This window comes from Pezoporus wallicus, unplaced genomic scaffold (assembly GCF_028554395.1).
Source record: "Pezoporus wallicus isolate ANWC-B61680 ecotype Strahan unplaced genomic scaffold, APGP_CSIRO_Pwel_v1 scaffold_2584, whole genome shotgun sequence".
Lineage (NCBI taxonomy): Eukaryota > Metazoa > Chordata > Aves > Psittaciformes > Psittacidae > Pezoporus > Pezoporus wallicus.
Genome location: NW_026642851.1, coordinates 732282 through 752507, shown reverse-complemented (window position 1 = coordinate 752507; position 20226 = coordinate 732282). Strand labels below are relative to the sequence as shown.

Below are 20226 nucleotides of genomic sequence, written 5' to 3'. Positions count from 1 at the left end.
GTTATGCCTCTGGGGGGACAAGGGGACGCTGGCACTGCCTCTTCTGCCTCCACCTGGAGCCATCTCAGGGGCTTCCAACAGCAGCAAAATGCTGCTGGCCTGATCCAGCCTGGGAGCAAGAACCCTTCCTGTGCCGGGTGCTGGCACTATGACATAGGGGTGACAGGGCCCCCACAGCCCTGCTGCTGCTGCCTCTTCACCCAACGTGCCTTGGAGAAAGGCCTTTGGGGTGCTGGTCCTGAGGCAGTGTCTGTGCCCAGGAGGCCCAGGGGGAGGACCCTATCCATGGCGGCCACACACTGGGTCCAAGGTGTCCCCCTAAATTAATCCCTATGTCCAGACTGTAACAAGAAAGGCTTTTATACCACGTACAGTCATTTGAATGCGGTGAACCCAGAGGTGAAAGAAAGAAAGAAAGGTGTTTTGGTTCCCTCTGCATGAACATCGCAGAAACATAGAGAGCACACAGGGTTTCCTCATCATTTCTTACCAATACACCATGTGGCAGTTGCTACTACGCTGCTTATGGTGAGGACATCTTGGAAAGAAGAATAATTTCAGAAATCTCTTCTGCATTTGTTACACAGGGTGTTCAGGTATTTGCTTGTGTTCATTAACATTCATGTGCTTGTTCTGGGGGCTTACGTCCTGTATTAGTGCTTGAATGCAACACCTCAGTGACTGCTGCCTAATTCCATGCTCTTGATAGCTCAATAAAGTGTTTTGATCCCCAATTTGATTTAAAACACATGAGCTGAGCAACTTTTCCCTGAAACACTCAGGCAAAACAAGTAACTGACTCAGTTGTGTCAAACAGTTTTAAAAACCCTCAGCTAAGTATCATGTAAGGGTACAATTGTATGAGACCGAGGTCAGGGCTTGTCATGTAGAACCCTATATTCTGTACCCCCACAATGCTCACCAACAGGGAGGGGCTGGTTGTGAATATGATTTTCTAAGGCAGCCTTTGCTATCGCAGTCATGAGATGGTCAATTCAAGATCCTCAGGACAGTGAGAAGGGCATACAGCAAGCTCACTGCCCTGGACTTCAAGAGAACAGTCTTTGGCATCTTTAGAATCCTGCTCAGTAATATTCCGTAAGATAAAGCCCTAGGAGGCAGGAGGGTGCAAACTTCTGGTTGATGTTCAAGGACCACCTGCTACATGCTCAGGAGTGTTGCGTCCTGACTAGAAAGAAGTGCAGCAGGAGGGCTGTGAGACCTCCACGGATGGATAAGGAACTGCTGAGAAAACTTAGAGGGAAAAAAGATACTTATAAAAGGTGGAAGTGAGGACAGGCAGCATGCGAAGAATATAGGGATGATGTCTGGGAAGTAAGGGACCAGGTCAGGAAAGCTAAGGCCCAGCTAGAATTAATCTGGCAAGGGATGTGAAAGATAACAGGAAGGGCTTCTGTAGATATGCATTAAACAAATGACAGACTACGGAAAATGTGGGCCCTCTCCAGAAGCTAAGGGGATGTGGGAGGTGAAAGCGATAGGATATGCATTAGGAACACTCTGGGAACAAGCTATGAGGCTTTATAAACAAGCAAGCCTTGGGGTGATAAACCAGGATGTTGTTGTGAAGGGCTTGGGGGTGCTGGTTGATGAGAAAATGAACATGAGCTGGCAGTGTGTGCTCGCAGCCCAGAAAGCCAACCGTATCCTGGGCTGCATCAAAAGAAGCATGACCAGCAGGTCGAAGGAGGTGATCCTACCCCTCTACTCTTGTGAGACCTCACTTGGAGTACTGTGTGCAGTTCTGGTGTCCTCAACGTAAAAAGGACATGGAGCTGTTGGAACAAGTCCAGAGGAGGGCCACGAGGATGATCAGGGGACTGGAGCACCTCCTGTATGAAGATAGGCTGAGAAAGTTGGGGCTGTTCATCCTGGAGAAGAGAAGGCTGCGTGGAGACCTCATCGCAGCCTTCCAGTATCTGAAGGGGGGCTATAGGGATGCTGGGGATGGACTATTCATTAGGGACTGTAGTGATAGGACAAGGGGTAATGGGTTCAAACTTAAACAGGGGAAGTTTAGATTGGATATAAGGAAGAAATTATTTACTGTTAGGGTGGTGAGGCACTGTAATAGGTTGCCCAGGGAGGTTATGAATGCTCCGTCCCTGGCGGTGTTCAAGGCCAGGCTGGACAGAGCCTTGGGTGAGATGGTTTAGTGTGAGGTGTCCCTGCCCATGGCAGGGGTGTTGGAACTAGATGATCTTAAGGTCCTTTCTAACCCTAACTATTCTATGATTCTATGATTCTAAGAGGGTGAAACTGTCGTCGCGAGAACAGAGTGTGATCAGCATTGTGATTGGACTATTTACCTTGGGGATTTTTTAAAGAAGCCAATGAGATTGAACGTGGTGCACTCGTGCAGGTTGTAAAAGTACCAAAAAAGGGGATAAAAGGGCTTGACTGTAATAAAGTTTACTTTTGGTCTGAGTCTCAGTATCCTCACTAACCTGAGTTCCTGTCTCAATACACCACAATGGGAGTTCTGGCTGCCCTGGATTTGGAGAGAGGTGAGGTTCTCAATGAGTTCTTTGCCTCAGTTTTCACTGGCAAATGTTCTGACCCCAGCATCCAAGTCTTGGAAAGTAGATGCAGGGACTGTGAGAATGAAGACTTTAGGGCCACCATAGGAGAGGATCAGGACTGAGATCATCTTAGGAACCTGAACGTGCACAAGTCCACGGGACCTGATGAAATCCATCCGCGGGTCCTGAAGGAGCTGGTGAATAAAGTTGCTAAGCCACTGGCCATCGTATTTGAAAAATCATGGCAGTCAGGTGAAGTTCCTGGGAAATACAAACCCTATTTTCAAGAAGAGGAAAATGGATGACCCGGGGAATTACAGACCCATCAGTCTCACCTCTGTGCCTGGCAAAATCTTGGAGCAGATTCTCCTGGAAGGCATGCTAAGGCACATGAAAAACAACAAGGTGCTTGGTGACAGCCAGCATGGCTTCACTAAGGGGAAATCCTGCCTGACCAATTTGGTGGCCTTCTATGATGGGGCTACAGAACTGATGGACAGAGGTAGAGCAGTTGATGTCATCTACCTGGACTTGTGCAAAGCGTTCGACACTGTCCTGCATGACATCCTCGTCTCTAAATTGGAGAGACATCAATTTAATGGATGGACCACTCAGTGGATAAAGCACTGGCTGGATGGCCACATGCAAAGATGTGGTCAATGGCTCGGTGTCCAGCTGGAGACCAGTAACAAGTGGTGTCACTCAGGGATCAGTGTTGGGACTGGTCTTGTTCAACACCTTCGTTGCTGACATGGACAGTGGGATTGAGTGCGCCCTCAGCAAGTTTGCTGACGACACCAAGCTGTGTGGTTTGGTTGATACGCTGGAGGGAAGGAATGCCATCCAGAGGGACCTCGACACGCTTTGTGAGGTGGGTTGATGCCAACCTCATGAGGTTTAACCATGCCAAGTGCAAGGTCCTACACCTGGGTCAGAGCAATCCCAGGCACAAGTACAGGTTGGGCAGAGAAGAGATTCAGAGCAGCCCTGCGGAGGAGGACTTGGGGGTGTTGGTTGATGAAATGGGGAAATCCCCACTACTTGCTGTTACAGTAAATGATTGTATTCTGATACTTTATAGATGACAAATGCTTGTTTCATGATTATCTTTTACCAGTTTTCTGGAAAAGACAGACCAAGAGATTCTACGTACTGCTTTCCTAGCTGTTTTTTTATGTTCAGGCCACCTTCAAAACATTCCTGGAATAACCTGTTATCTGATAAAACAATTTCCTTGGCCTCTTACAGCTTCTTGGTAGGTTGTTTAATACATTTTTTGCCTTTCTTATATGAGGTATTCAATACTTCCTCACTAGACTGATGTTTCAACTTTTTTTTTTATTTCCTAGAATTCCCTTATTACTAAAAAGATGCTACAAACCCCAGGGGAGACCCCAAACTTCCCACGCCTTCAGAATATTAAGGACATGTGAAAGACATTTCTATCCTTTGACAAAATTTGCTTTCCTTTTTGCTCTTTATTGAAATAATTTTCTTAATGACTGCCCTGTAGGAACTTACTTACAAACATTTCCATTTTGTCTTTGGTATAATATAGAGACTGTAAGGAAAAACACTCAGAATTGCCATTGACAGGATTTAGGTATGATCCACATGAAAGATTTGTGCAGTTACAGTAGTATCTATTTTTAAGTATTTTTTCGTTGCAGAAGTACAATAATTTTGAGTTTATCCTATATGTCTAGGTAGGAAGCCTTCAGCTGTTCCTTCTCTTGGCATGTTTCTGAGATTAAAAAGTCAAATGAAGACTGACTTGGCATCTGCAGGGTGTAGATTAGACTCCATATCCATGTTTAATTCCCATCACAGAGTATATTCAAAACCAGAGATGCACCAAAGAACACATCTAGAGAATGTGTGTGGAACACATCTGTATAATTATTGACAGACTGAGTATTTCCCCTTTTAAGGTTGCCTAATATTTCCTATTTAAGACTTTTTTGTTGTTTATAGTTTAACTTTAAAGACAGAAACTGAAACTGTTTGTGCCAGATGTTTTTCCAGCTACATTTTATCCAAAGCAATCCAGTCATTTCCAAGAATAAGGCTAATGAAAAACAGATGGTTTCCTTCAGTCAAAATCCACATATAATATTTTAAAGCAGCATAGTATACTTCGGAGAGTAGAGAGACAGAGCTTAAGGGGAGGAGAAGTAAGGTGAAAGAGGGATATACTTGCTGTACTTCTTGTGCAAATCTACTTAATTTTGTCCAACCTTGTATGCCTTTAACAAAGGTCATCTGCACCCACTTATGGAACACTCGGGTTGGAAAAGAGAGAACTCGGAACAGATGGAAGGTAGAGGGGCTAAGTGCAGACAGAGCTGAACGCAATGTCAAGAGAGCTGCTGCTACCAAAGATGTGGTGTGTAGTACCCTGCACATTCCTGCAGTGGAAGGACGCTGGAAACCAGCTATTCGCAGGGCAAACAGGCACCCAACGGCATGCTCCAGGCTGAGTGTTTTGTGAGGTTTTCTTCACACCGGTCACAATTTTCAGTGTAAGAAATATCGTCCAGTTGTTACCTCTTACTTCCACCCGTGTGTAAAAATTGGTATTGCCGCTGTTAGCCCCTTTTCCACCTGTTGGAGTACTTATCAATGCTAACGTTTTAACAATAAGCCATGGAAGAATGCGACATAAAGCAGTAAGAGTGTTGCAGCTGCCCCATCCCTGGCAGTGCCCAATACCAGGATGAACGGGGCTTTCAGCAACCTGGTCTAGTGGAAAGTGTCCCTGCCCCGGGCAGGGGACCGGAACTGGATGAGCTTTAAGCTCCCTTCCTACCCAAACCCACGCCAAGCCTGTGACTGCGATATGAAACCAGCGCAGTCTGCAGTCACCAGCTCGCGGTGTGACCTGAGCTCGTTCTCTCCAGTTCCCCTGGAGGGTGCGCGCTGCCCAGCGCCACGCTCCGCTCAACCACGGCCTCCACAGCCTGAGCACCACCCGAGCACCGCCCCCTCTCGGAAACCGCCACGGCACTGCGGGAGGGCGCGCTCCGAGGCCGGAAATTAGCGCGCCTCCATCCAGCGGAAGGCGCTCTGCGGACCACGGCAGCTCCTCTTCCGGAAGTAACGTTCTTTTCTCCTCCCTGTGCGCCGGAAGTGTCGCTGTTTTCCCCGCACCGTAGGGGGAAGCGGTCGTGCGTCTTCAGTGCTTCCTTCTCTGCCGGCCGTGCCGGCTGGCGGCGGGTCGCCGCCGCCTCCTTACCCTGGCTGCAGCGGTAGCGGTGTCGGAGGGCCCCTCGGGCTGGGTGAGCACAGCCGCGCGCGGACGGGGGGAGTGGGTGCGTTCCTGTCTCCAAGGCCGTGTGCCCGCAGGTCTCGGCAGCCGCCCCTGAGCGGAAAGCGGCGAGCAGGATGGGCTGCGGCCCTGTCACGGCGGAGTCCGGCCGGGGCGTGGGCATCAGGAGGCCCAGGAGGAGTACATTCGCTCCCTTTTCGTACTTCCCAATCGCGTGTGTGCCTCTCTCCAGGTACAGAAGGTGTTTATAGGGTGTGGGGTTGTTTTGTATGTAGGTATGTGTGGTGGTTCTGGGCACGCAGTTGCTGAAAGTGTAAATGGTCTTTAACAGCAGTGCCCATTTATGAATGCTGTTAGGCCAAACGTGAATGAGGAGAAGGTAGTGCTGGGGCAGAAGGTGGGATTTGGAGCAGTAGAATAAGATAAAGAGTGAAAAGTTGTATTTCTTTAGGAATCTTTGAAGAGGGCAAGCCTTTCCAGGCTGTGGAACAGACTTCAGACAGAACAGGCAGACTCTAATTTTTCTCTACGATTGCACTTCAATTAGAGTGATTTTCTCTGCATGTTTTAGGGAGTGTCCCTTTACCAGCAGCACACCCATGTATTATGCTACATCACATCTCAGCTAATCCTGTTTTAAGATTAATATGCGTGTTGAGTTTGTAAACACAGCAAATCCTGCTGTCAGGTTTGTAGGTGGCTCAGTTGGCTCTGTCTCTGTAGGAATACGCCAGCAAAACCAGTGAGCTGTGGGGAAAGTGATGTAATGAAGAGAATGCTTCAGGTTTCGGCCTGGAATTCGTATGTGTTAAACCCCTGGGCTAAATGTCATTCAGAGCCATATTTTTGTTTGTTTAAAGATGATCTCAGATTACAAAGGAATGTGGGTTTTGATAACGTTGGTACAACTTGTTCTCTCAACAGTTTCCATATGCATGGATGTCACCTGATTCTTCTCACAAGAGCTTAAATTGTGTGTAAACCTACCCTAAACATGAGTGGCTCCAAACCTGATATTCTGTGGGCCCCGCACCATGTTGACAGATTTGTTGTGTGCGATTCGGAATTGAGCCTTTATCACATTGACTCTGCTGTAAGTTCAGAACTCAAGGCGGGGTCCTTGCGATTATCGGAAGAAACAACAGCTACGCTATTGTCCATAAATTCCGATACACCGTACATGAAATGTGTGGCTTGGTATCCAAAGTACGATCCTGAATGCCTCCTTGCTGTTGGACAGGCCAATGGTCGAGTGGTTCTTACTAGCCTAGGTCAAGACCACAACTCAAAATGTAAAGATTTAATAGGCAAAGAATTTGTTCCCAAACATGCGAGGCAATGCAACACCCTTGCATGGAACCCACTGGATAGTAATTGGCTTGCTGCTGGGTTAGATAAACATCGAGCTGACTTCTCAGTGCTCATCTGGGATATCAGTAGCAAATATGCCTCAGAGACTGCAGTTGCTACAGAGAAAGTAAGACTTTCATCAGGAGATGCAGAAGCAGGACTGGTAGTAACAAAGCCATTATATGAATTAGGTCAGAACGATGCTTGCCTCTCTCTGTGTTGGCTTCCACGGGATCAGAAGCTGCTTTTAGCTGGAATGCATCGAAATCTGGCTATTTTTGATCTGAGGAACACAAGCCAAAAAATATTTGTAAACACTAAGGCTGTCCAGGGAGTGACTGTTGATCCCTATTTCCATGATCGTGTAGCTTCCTTCTATGAAGGTCAGGTTGCTATATGGGATTTAAGAAAGTTTGAAAAGCCTGTTTTGACCTTGACAGAGCAGCCAAAACCCTTAACAAAAGTTGCGTGGTGTCCAACAAGAACAGGACTGCTAGCTACTTTAACAAGGGATAGTAATATCATTAGACTGTATGACATGCAGCATACTCCTACCCCTATTGGAGATGAGACTGAGCCAACAATAATTGAAAGAAGTGTCCAACCATGTGAAAACTACATTGCTTCATTTGCCTGGCATCCCACAAGTCAAAATCGAATGGTAGTAGTGACTTCCAACAGGACTATGTCTGACTTCACAGTTTTTGAAAGAATTTCTCTTGCATGGAGTCCAGTGACCTCCTTAATGTGGGCTTGTGGACGACATTTATATGAGTGTACAGAAGAAGGAAAGGCTAGTTCCTTGGAAAAAGACATAGCAACCAAAATGCGGCTCAGAGCTCTGTCAAGGTATGGTCTTGATACCGAACAAGTTTGGAGAAATCACCTCCTAGCTGGAAATGAAGATCCTCAGCTGAAATCACTTTGGTACACTCTGCATTATATCCTTTATTTTATATCCTGAAGAAGTAATATGCCTTTATATGTAAACCACTTCTATGAAATTCTTGAAAATCTTTAATGCAACATCCTGTAAATACTTTGTATGTGTTAATATAATGTGACTTTAAATTAAAAAATAAAAAAGTTTTTTAAACACTTGGGAAAAAATTAAGCTTCCTATACATGAAAATACTTATGAAGCAGTACACTGAAGATATGGATCAAAAACTTACAGGAAACAAAGGTCCCTTAGTTTATGCTGGCATTAAATCAATTGTGAAGTCATCTTTGGGTAAGAATATTCCAACTTTGATAAGTTCTGTTGTAATATGCTTACAGAATGATGCATTCATGGGTTTGCCTTTAAAAATTGTTGAAAGAGGCTATTTCAAAATAGAGAAACAAAGTATTTCTGTTTGTGTTTTAATACAAGTAATTTAACAGTTTATGTTACAGTAATTCTGAGAATTTTCTTGGAAAGTCAGTGACAATGAAAACAAGTATCCTTGGAGGTAAATCTTCAACTGAACTATTCCAAGTGTGGTTTTTGACTATGGCACTGAAAATTCTTGCTCTCCACTTAACTGTTATGTTTTTTTGAAGTGCTACACAGGGGTGTAGTTCTTTACTGTGGTCACTGTGTAGGACATTTGTATAACTATGTTTAAATAAGCTGTCTGGACATCTCATGCCTCTCATGCTCAGAGAAGTTTTTATTAGGATAATCTAATATTTGAATCTTTCCTTCTTTATTTGTTATGTCTCTTATTAATGTTATGCTCCTTAGAGCAAAAAAAGTAACTCTTCAGTGGTGGGAAGGCTTCTAGCACATGGGTGCTTGCTAAGGAAAGAACTGGTAGAACAGGTGCTAGGCTGTATTATGTATTTTCAAATTGGACATACTGACAGCTCCTGTCAACTGCAACAGGAATTTCCAAAATCTTATGTATAGAGGATGAAAAAGTCTTACTGGGGGATATGTGACAAGTTACAATGCATGATTTTTGCATATCAAAATAATTTTGTGTATGCTGCTCCTTACCATGGAGTTTTTTGTAATGTTAAAGTTCTAAAATATGATACTTGGCTTTATGATGGAAATCTAAGTGTTGTGTTGTCATTGCAATTTAAATTTAAATTGTGGTTTAAGCATCATTTAACTTATTTCCCATTTCTAGGAACAACAGAGAACCTCAGGCACAGCAGGAGTGGATCTGATAGGCAGGCAGATATTATTCAGTATCTGAGTGAGGAAAGATCCTTGGCTTTGCAGCTTTGTGGGTGGATAAAGAAGGGAACAGACTTAGATGTGGAACCTTTTCTAAATTCATTGGAACAGGAAGGAGACTGGGAGCGAGCTGCTGCTGTAGCACTTTTCAACTTGGACATACGGCGAGCAATACAAATTCTAAATAAAGGGGCTTCCTCAGGAAAAGGTGTGTTTAGTATCTTTTATTTTGGTATTGAATCACCTTAGTAGATTTTTTTTTTCTGAAAACAGAGTTATATAGTATGAAAATTTGCCTGCTGTCTTACAGGTACTTGAAGTAGTTGTATTGGAGCCTGAGAATCTGGCAAATCCTGATATTTCACTCCTCAGACTATCATAAGCATTACTGTTTAGTTAAAATAGATTGTATGTTTCAATTTCCTACTGTTGCATTCCACAGAAAGTGTTACACTCAGAAGTAGTGGGATTCTTTTGTTTTAATGGAGTTGCATCTTGGCCAGATGTCATGTATATCTGCTTCTATTGGGCTGTATGCCACTTCCTGCTGGTACAACAGCTGTGGAATAACTGAAATGTAATACTCAGGCTCTGCAGAAAACATTTGATTTTGAGTAATATTTGGTAAGAGTTGCAGTGTAGGAGAGAAAAGTTAAGACAATTGAGCCAGGAGACGGAGGTATTTTTGTTCTGTTTTCTTGCCAATATTCCTCCTACAACTCCAATTTGCATCTTTGTTCTTATTAAATTTAAGACTGTCTTGCCACTAAAGTGGGTAGGTTAGACATGAAGGGAGCTGTTAAGGTTCTCTTTATTTTTAATATTGCCCCTTTTTGGTGGGGGAAGTGTGTGCTTTTCATGGGGAAAGTTCAGAGTAGAGACACACTGCCTTTTGATTCAAAAACAAAATTAAACTTTATGGCAGAATTAATATCTAGATGAAATAGATTTGATGTTTTTAGGAAACTTGTTAACTTTAAGCTGCTGTATGCAATTGTCATCCTTCAGCTAGGTCAGTTAAGTGATGGCTACATACACAATCCTATGTTTTTACTTCTTGTGAATACGAATTATGATAAAGACAATCTTATCACAGTGATAGGAACACATTTAGCAGTTCAAAACTATTTAAAAATATTTCAACAACCAGAGTGTTGTTGCTTAAAATGTAACTCTGGCCGTCATGCACATGGGCTTGTGTCTTCTAGAGCTGTTACCTTACCTGAACAGAGGCATTTAAAGCAGACCCTAATAAATTATAGGGTATGTGTGTTTTATTTTATTTAGTTTTACTACAATTTGTCTTGCATCCTGACAGAATGTTCTGTTTCAAGCTGATGCTTTCAATTACAGTTTTAATTGGATTTTTTTAACTTGAATATTGTTTCACTGTTTGTTTTTAATAGGTGATTTGAACCTTAATGTTGTGGCAATGGCTCTATCAGGCTACACAGATGAGAAGAACTCACTTTGGAGAGAAATGTGCAGTACTCTTAGACTGCAATTGAACAATCCCTACTTGTGTGCTATGTTTGCTTTCCTTACAAGTGAGTCTGGTTCCTATGATGGTGTTTTGGTGAGTAAACTTCTGTTTGTTAAAACTGCTTTAAGTAATAGGTGCCTATATATGTCTGTGTCTGTGTGTGCACACATATATGTAGGGGAAGTGCTTTATACTCAATGAATTAATTAGAATGTACTGACTTCTGATACTGTTGGGTAAGATTTTTTTCTGCTAAACAGACGTATTAGTGAATAAAACATGCATAAACAGAGAAAATAATATAGCTTACACATTTTTTAGAGGATTTTTTTTTTAGCATGGGGTTATTAAACTACTAGAAATAGGTTATCAAAATAATTTAAGCAGGGGGAAAAGGGGAAGGGAGGTTAATAATGGAAATGCACAAAACAGTAAGTGCAGGGGATTTTGCAAGAGTTTCATTAGCTGTATATGCATTGGGTTGTATTTTTTCTTGTGAAGCTATTCTGTTAAGTATTTCAACACAGTGAAATTATTTTAAGTAAACATCTTCTGAATGTGGTATAAAATTGCCATGTGAAGAACAAACTAAATCTTTAATTATGAGATACTTTGAGCCTTTGGAGGAGTAATACACTTGATCCTTGGTTAAATAACAACAGCAATACTGGATTCTATAGGAATTATTTAGCTCAAGGGAGGACTTCTGTAATGCAACAGGATAATTGGCCTAAATCCGCTGAAAAGAAAGTTGTCATGCGATATGATGCTTTTAGGGTATTTAGAAAAAAAAAAGGGGTGGGGACGGGGGGAAATGTTTAAGAAACCCAAAAGAGAGAAACTTGAGTTTTTTTTCGTCAAGGGAGAATGTTCTGGTTCTCTGGATTTTACGTAATAATTTTATAGTTGTTTTTTATTTCTGAATTGGAAACTGACAGATCACAAGGTGGGTTGTTTGGTTTGTTGTTTTTTTTTCTTGTTTTAAGTTTACTTCAGTGAGACCTGTTGAAGTTTGCATAAAAAAATATTTTGCCAAGCACATCTCCTTGTTTTGGCAGTGTTGATCACAGTTCCTATTCTGAGAACATCAGGAGGGAAAATACAGGCACAGCGTAGTACTGGAATTTTATGTAGTCAAGGATTTATTTCTTTTTTTTTTCCCTTCAGTGTCACTTCTACTAAAAGGATTAAAAAGCAGAAAGTAAATATTATTGCATTTCTGCACCTTGAGTGCCAATATTCTTGTGAGAAACCCGTGCTCTGGGTTTTTGGAATTAGTTTTTAGTTGTTTGAGGTTTTGGGTTTGGTTTTTTTTTTTGTTTGTTTGTTTGTTAACTTTTAATCATGATTTTTAGAAAGGATTTGGTGGTTAGGCTAGTTATTTTGTAAATATGGTAAATGAAGGTTTATTTTCCTTCCCCCTGTGACTTGGTAGCATTCTTAGCTGTATGTGCTAGAAGCTCTAAGTCCAGCTCTACATGACCTGCAAAGTTTCTTTGTTTTGGAGTTTCATTAACCTCGTAGGATGTTTTATACTAGGTTTTCCTACCATTTGAACAGATTATTCCTATAGCTAGTCTTGCTCTGATACCTGTATCTGAGTGTCAGTGATTAATCTCAGATTTAGTGTTTGCTTTCTTCAGATGTGCCATTTTCTTTGTACATAATTAATTTCATAGTATTAGCTATACAATAGTGCAAATGGTCTGACCTTTACAAACAATGTATTGACAAGGTGGAAACTTGTGTGTGATGGTGGTATTTCTGTGTTTCTCTCCAAAGTATGAAAATAATGTAGCTGTACGAGACAGAGTGGCATTTGCTTGCAAGTTCCTCAGTGATGCTCAGGTAAGTTTGTGGTTGCACATTTAAGCAAACTGTAAGGCTGGACTTTATTTAGAGGTGGAAGAAACTCTGGAGTGGAGGGGTGAACAGTGGGAAAAGTCATGAGTGATCTGTCTCACTGCAATAGGATATAATCTGGTCTTCAGTTTGTACCTTCAGCTTGATTTTTTTTTTTTGTTGTCGTTGTTTTTCTTGTTTATTTGAGGATTTTATTAGTATTCATGACATGCTAGTTTGCTAAATGCTGTTGCATTACCTTTATGTCTGTTTTTCTTGAATATTTGTACTTACTCAGTATTTATTTCCAGATGCTTATATTCAAATTAAGGCTTGGCTTTACAGCAGGAATGTTTTCATTTAAATTCACTAAAGTATTTAAATATGTAACCTACCTCTTTGCTCTTCCTATCAGGAGGCATAAAAGTTTGTTGATAAATACTTGAATTCTTGCAATACAATAGATATAGCCATATAACTTTTTCTGTGTAATGTCTAGCAAGCAACATGTTCTGTTAGCAGCTGATACTCTTAAATCTATCCAAATCATGAAAGTTTTGTTATATGCCAGTGTATGACACAAGTTAGGAAAGGCTGAATAGATGGCAAAAGTTAAGTAAATTTTTCTGTTTTGTAGCTGAACAGGTTTATTGAAAAGCTGACGAATGAAATGAAAGATGCTGGGAATTTGGAGGGAATACTGTTAACAGGGCTGACAAAAGATGGAGTTGACTTGATGGAAAGTTACGTTGACAGAACGGGAGATGTCCAGACAGCAAGCTATTGCATGCTACAGGTTAGTGTTTCACTCATATCTTTATACAGGAGAACTAAATACAGCTTCTGTAGCAGAATAATACTGCCTCTTTTGAACTAAAAAGTATTTTCTGTAATCAGTTGGGACAATATATATCGTGTGTTTTGTGGAATCATCTGAAACAATCAGTGTTAACTATGAATATGTTTCTTCACTCTCCCTGGTTGAGATAGCTTGAGAGGATAGTAGGGGAAAGAAGCAAAAAGAAAAAGTAGCCCTTTTCACTAGCTGAACTGGGAATACCCATTCCCCTGCTTATTGCTGGTGTATTTTCAGAGAAGTTCATTATTTTTTTTTGCTTCCAGGATTTTGACAAAGAACTGAGGTGAGTTTTTTTGTTTGTAGGCATTGGGTTTGGTTTTTTTTATGATGGACTTGTCTTGGTGCTTACAGTTGCAGCTGTTGCCAACACCGTGTTTAACTGCATATAATAACAATGATTTAGAATGTGTTATGTGACAGAATTTTGTAGTACTTCATCTGACAGACACAAGTTTTTAGGAGGACCTGGCAGCACAAGTACTTTCAAGCAGCGGCAGACTGGAGAAAAAAATTATCAAATTTGTGTTGCAGTTTAAGAGAAAATTAATCTTTTTCTAAACAAACTACACTGTTATTTCTCATATCGTACGCTTTGTAAAGCCTTTTTAGAAGTAAGTAATACGTATTGTGTATCTTCAGCATGTCTGACATTTTTCCCTGCCTGCTTTAGGGTTCTCCATCAGAAGTACTTAAGGATGAGAGGGTTCAGTACTGGATTGAGAACTACAGGAATCTTTTAGATGCTTGGAGATTTTGGCATAAACGTGCAGAATTCGATATCCATAGGAGTAAGCTGGATCCCAGTTCAAAACCTTTAGCCCAGGTAAATGTAATTCTGGTATGAAGTATGACCAGTCCAGAAAGGAAGGTGGCCTGGTATTTCTATAGAAAAAAGTTGCTGGCTGCAGATTGGCTTTCATGAGGATTCATGTGCAGAAGAAAGATTTCAGCTAAGGCTGCCCTAAAAATGGAGCTGAACTGTGGGTTGTTTTTTTTGTTGTTGTGGTGGTTTCTTTTTTTTTGTTTCTTTTTTCCCTCCATTTTTTTTTCTGTTTTTTTATTTTTATTTTTTACACTTGATAACTGTTTTGACAGAGTGCAGAACTATAGTAAAAAAAAAAATCTACATTTCTTCATCCCTAATCTAGGAAATCACTTTCCCGCCTTTTTCTTTCTTTTTTTGCCTTTTTTTTTTTTTCTGTAGACCTTTTACTTTCAAGTACCAGGTTGTCTTTTAGAAACCGAATCTTTTCAACACCAGTTTTCTGATAAAACTGTTTGGGTCCCTTTTTCCTCCCATGATGAAAAAAATAATGTCAGAGATGATTCATCCAGGTGAATTCAGCAACAGGGTGAGGATGATGTTGAAGCCAGGGAATTGAACCAAGAACTAGTTCAGATTGGCTCTGTTTTAATTGAGGTGGACCTCAGAGCTATTTTGAAGCTCTTGAACCCTAAACTGAAAGTGAACAGCAACTTTCATTATCAGTTCTGAACATGAGCTAAACCAAAAACTAACGCCCTGTCCAAATGCTATCTGCTTAACATCTGGTGGCGTTTTTAGCCAACTTCTTCTTACCACGGCACTTTCTGCTCTGCTACATATGTGCACTGCAAGCCTGAGGGCCCAACGGTCTCTGAGGAAGGCTATTTTTGAATTAATGTATCCATCAAAGCTGTTTAAGGAGAGCTGCATCCATGCTGCTCCAGGCAGGAGGGATTTTACTGCTCTTTCCTTATGTGATCAACATAAACAGCTCCTAAAGAGTTTAAAAAGTGCTCCTTGGATTTTAAGTCAGAACTTGTGGCATAAGGTACAAAGAGAAAGATTATCAGGAAATTTCTCATGCTTGAGACTGGTCATAGAGTGAGTATAAGGAAGGAGAGACCACATTTAATTATACAGTAATTAGAGTACCCTTAGTTTCTTTCATGACTGCAGATACAGCTTTTTATTATCTTAAATAATACCTTTGCAAGTTGTCATAATTCTGCATGTTTTCATGTGCTTTTGTGGTAAGTGATCATCATTAAGGCCTACTTCTCATGACTGTGTGGCACATCTATAAGCCAAGATGGTAGAAATTCCTTCACAAGTCACCTTGGCTTTTCAGGCCACTGTCTAGAATATCTGGTAAATAAGTGTTTACTAGCTTGAACAAATTCACTCATAGGTGTAGCAAAAACGTAACCAAACAAAAAAATTAATGTGTTTTTGTTTTCTTTAGGTGTTTGTGAGTTGCAATTTCTGTGGAAAATCAATCTCTTACAGTTGTTCAGCTATCCCTCATCAGGGACGAGGTTTCAGCCAATATGGAGTTAGTGGCTCGCCAACAAAGTCAAAAGTTACAAGCTGTCCTGGTTGCCGTAAACCCCTTCCTCGCTGTGCACTTTGCTTGATAAATATGGGAACACCAGTTTCCAGCTGTCCAGGTATGATGTGCATTTTAGTTAATAAGATGGAGTACTTGTTAGAGGCCTAATAGGCAGTGTCCACTGGATGATCTTCTGTTGCACCTTTTTCTTTCCGTCTGTACTCATTCTGTAAATATTCATTTGAGGGAGGAAGACCATAATTGAAAACATGTTTATATCCCATCTGATTTTTATGATGAAACCTATGTCTCAGCAATTTGGTGTCAGACAGTATGCACAGTTACTGTGTTCTTACAGTTTTCCCAGTGACAGTGTCAGTGAAATTCCATGGTTAGAAGAAAAGATGCAAGTATTGTGGTGGTCAGTATTGTGAGCTTCAAAACTGTAAGAAATGGGAAGTGTGTTTTCTTGAGATGAATCGTAGGGATACTACAGAAATTATAGAATGTTTTCCAGACTTTTAGCTGGAAGAGAGGATAATTTAATGCGGTATTCTCTCTGTCACTAAGTATGAAAGAACATATGGATCATGTTGTCACAGTTAAGAAATACTGTGACTAGAAAGAATCTTTTGGTTCTACATGTCTTGGCTTCAGCATTATATAAGGTCTAAATGGAACTGATTTTGTTCATATTTTTAGGCCAGTCTTGTTACAGAGCCATGAAATTCTGTGCAGTTATCATCTCTTTATACATTTCTTCTTGTTCTTTCACATCTGTTATGACTTCTATATTATCATTCTTCCAACTCATAACTTGGATTTTGTTGATTTGTCTAAAGCAAACATGTCATGTGCAGTGAAACAGGCCCATAATTCAATGGAACGTAATCATTGAAACATAGATCACTGTTGAAAGAGATTCTGTCTGTAAAATTTGCTTAATAGGCAAGTTTAGGATGCCTGTAAGACATGAAGCAACAGCTCAGCAATGTAATTCTTTCTTTGGCATTCCAACAGTTCTTTACTAACTTCTCTTTTACTGACTTGTGTGGCTCTTCTCAGGCCATTTCTTCACATAATGTTGCTAATTTCAAATTTATTCTAATAGTGTTACAGGGACTGAAATATAAAAGAAGCATAATGATTTACGAGCATGTTTGGGGTGGTGGGTTTGTTTCTGCACAGGAGGATCCAAGTCAGATGAAAAGGTGGATCTCAGCAAAGACAAGAAATTAGCCCAGTTCAACAACTGGTTTACTTGGTGCCACAACTGTAGGCATGGTGGACATGCTGGGCACATGCTTAGCTGGTTCAGGTAAGCTGATGTTAAAATCTTTCTTCCTTCCCATGTCTGTGCTGCGCTGAGCAGGACATGCCTCTTTTGCTGTATCTATTATTATCATGTTTTGTTGGTTTAGAACATGTGCAAAACTTCGTTATGATGCTGAGTTTTTCTGAGCTACAATTAAGTATGTGCCCTTGCACATACAAATTGTAATAGATTACAAAATTACTGTTAATTTTATTTTACCCATTTTTTCTTTTTTCTACTATGGCTATCCAGGGACCATACTGAGTGCCCAGTTTCCGCCTGCTCTTGTAAGTGTATGCAGCTGGATACAACAGGGAATCTCATTCCAGCAGAGACTGTCCAGGCATAAATACTGCTTGAAAACGTGAAGTTTTCTTGTGGATCTCCATCATAGCCCAAGCATATATTTTATGACAAAGGTCACTTACTGACTCTGAAAAAATAAATTGCTATCGGGTTAGTATAGTAAAATGCTGTGTGTATGACTGTGCTTGGTAGAGGCAGGTATCTGTGAAATGAGCCTCTGGGTGTGGTATGTGGTCCTTTTTCAGAGGATTGAAACAGTTCAGCTCAAAAGCACTCCTGGAATTGTGGACTCTTTGGATTTCCTGAAATCTGAAGAACTTTTAATAAAAAGGCTTTAAGGGTAGTGCTGGTCGGCCCTTGTATTTGTTTTCCAAACAAACCAGTGTTTATATGCTATGAAAGTGGGCCTTCAAAATAAACACCTCAAAAGTGTTCTTCACAAGATGCAAAGTGACTCTTCCATTGTTTGATCACACTTTCTTGTATGCAAATGAGTTTCCTTGAAAGTTCATTCAAAGTGCCACTGTTAATTGTACTCTGAAGACTTATTTTAAAGAGAAATCAATTTCTTTCTGCTCCCACATTTTATTAACAGTAAAGCAGCATGTTTGCAGTTCAAGGTCTTCATTTACCTACATACCTAGCTGATGTGAATTTTAATGCTAAAGAATTGGGGGTTTGTTTCCTAGTGACGTCTATCCCAGAGAAGAGTTCCCTGAAAAGCCATGTGTCTGTTTCAGTGCAGAGTGCAGGTAAACCGTGGGGAGGTTTCATTTGATTATTTTTTTAATGTAGTACTGTGAAGATCTGAAGTCTCAAGGACTGGAGACTTGTAAATATTTAAGTTTTAAACTACATGCTGAATTTTGTCTTCAAATGTATTTGAGGACTTTTGAATAGTGAGCATTTCCCTGTACTTCTGAAATATGCTGGGAAGTGTGAAATGAACCTATATAAATCCTGCTTCTGGTCACTAGCGGATACCAGTCTGCTCCATAATGGCGGCACAATTTTAGGTCATTGAACCAAAGTAGTCCTAGATGTTACCAGCTGGAATTAGGGTTATTTATTAACTTGAGAGAGATACAGTGCTATTTTGCTAATGCTGTTCTAGGAGCTGATTGGTATTGTTGTCCTTAATTTTATAGGCAACAAAATTCACACAAATTAGGGGAAAAAAAAAAAACCTGTTTTAAGGTATGTGATAATAACATCAGTTTACTTGGTGTGTGTTTATTTACTGATAGAAACAGTATATGAGTTACTTAACACTTGCGTACTACGAAATACTAAATGGAATGCTAGCAATAAACTGGTACTGTATTGCCAGGACTGTGAAAATGGCTGTTTTAAAAGAGAATATATTGTAGTATACCACTAGTTCAAAGTGCTCTAGTGTAGCTGCAACATGATAGAACGTAGAAGTGTTTTCTGCAGATGTACACAATTCCATTCAGGGCTTTGGGTTGTGTCTTATGGTTTAGCGCTGATGTTGTAATACGTCTTCTGCATCTATTCTGATCTAAAATTCTTGCCTAATTGACAAAGATCTTTTTTAAGCTAAAATCTAAGAGGTACTTGATATTTGTAGGCATGGGAGAGCAGTTACTTTTCTTTTTTTTTTTCTTGTTGGGAGTATTTATTTCCTTTTCCAGTATATTTGCACACTTCGTGTTGCTGTTGAAGAACTCTTCAAAATGTTCTCCATTTATAAATGTAACCTGGGGTTTACTGTATCATACCCTATTTATATAAATACAGGCAATAAAACTTCTGCTTTATGGAAATGAGGATTTGTAAGTGTCAAGAATATGTTTTTATTCCTCTGTAGTAACAACATGTAGTAAATTTTCCTGATATTTCCATGTCCAGGTGAACACAACTATTAACTTACATTGTCTCATCTTTTTATGAAAAGAAAAACTCATTTGTAATGTTTTCAACTTGACTGTACCTGTTCATGTCAAATTCTGTCATTTCATTAAACTAGGTGCTTGCTTTGATACTCAGCATGTCTTTGAAAGGTTTTGTATTATGCATGTGTGTCCATATTCCAGTACAGCATAACTACCAGTTTTGGCTGTTGTAATTGGTGATCGGGCTCTCAGACAAGTAATTCCACTATTTACGAAGTAGAGGTGTATGTTTTTTAATGATTTTTTTTTTTTTTGTGGTTTTGCTTTTACATTTAAAAAGCTGTGATTTGGGGGGTGATCTATTGTCTTCTAACAAAAATGATAGCTCCAGACATTTTAATAGCTGCAGTTACTTTTACATTTACTGTTTTGATATCTGCTTAAATCTCAGTTAACTAGGTAAAAGTGGCCTTGTGTGCCAATATGGTTTGACACTGTGGTTCATGCTGGCTACATTTCTGTATTTTTATTTCATTATATGCTCCGGCCTTGCCTCCCTTCCCTGATTAAGCACAAGCACTTCCTCACTGTATGCACAGGATGCTTGCATTTGAGTACAGTGTGAGTTGTACATGTGTCCGCGCCTGAGCAAGGACAGTGGAGCAGTCCTGATGATGGTGACCAGGGTCATCTAGGAGTTTAGTGATTGCCAGGCAAGTATGCAGTGACATCCCACATGAGGTTTCACCTCACCTGCGCGCAGCCCTAGAGCTTCGTGCATGCTGCACTGCTGCGTTCTGGTGCCCTCCCCTGGGCATCCTCACTACAAGGGAATTTCTGTCCTCTGGCAGACACCCTTTCTGTACCACATTTGTGTTTTCTAGTTGTTTCCTTAGATTAGGATCCTGCCAGCTCTCCC

At 40.6% G+C, this 20226-nt stretch overlaps 1 protein-coding gene across 3 annotated transcripts; it reads left to right on the top strand.

Annotated features, from left to right (window-relative positions):
* Window positions 1–5751: 5751 nt before the first annotated feature.
* MIOS (meiosis regulator for oocyte development) lies at window positions 5752–19460 on the top strand. Of its 3 annotated transcripts, none has more exons than XM_057432520.1 (11): window positions 5752–5821; window positions 6736–8102; window positions 8297–8395; window positions 9282–9539; window positions 10738–10907; window positions 12597–12662; window positions 13294–13452; window positions 14186–14338; window positions 15744–15948; window positions 17019–17148; window positions 17398–19460. In XM_057432520.1, the coding sequence occupies exons 2-11, from the start codon at window positions 6806–6808 to the stop codon at window positions 17492–17494; spliced, it is 2634 nt and encodes an 877-aa protein (XP_057288503.1). In that variant the 5' UTR covers window positions 5752–5821; window positions 6736–6805; the 3' UTR covers window positions 17495–19460. The 3 variants fall into 3 exon arrangements, with proteins under 3 accessions (XP_057288503.1, XP_057288504.1, XP_057288505.1); XM_057432521.1 differs by lacking the exon at window positions 5752–5821 and adding an exon at window positions 6021–6043; XM_057432522.1 differs by lacking the exons at window positions 5752–5821; window positions 14186–14338 and having other exon boundaries at window positions 6066–8102.
* Window positions 19461–20226: the final 766 nt, after the last annotated feature.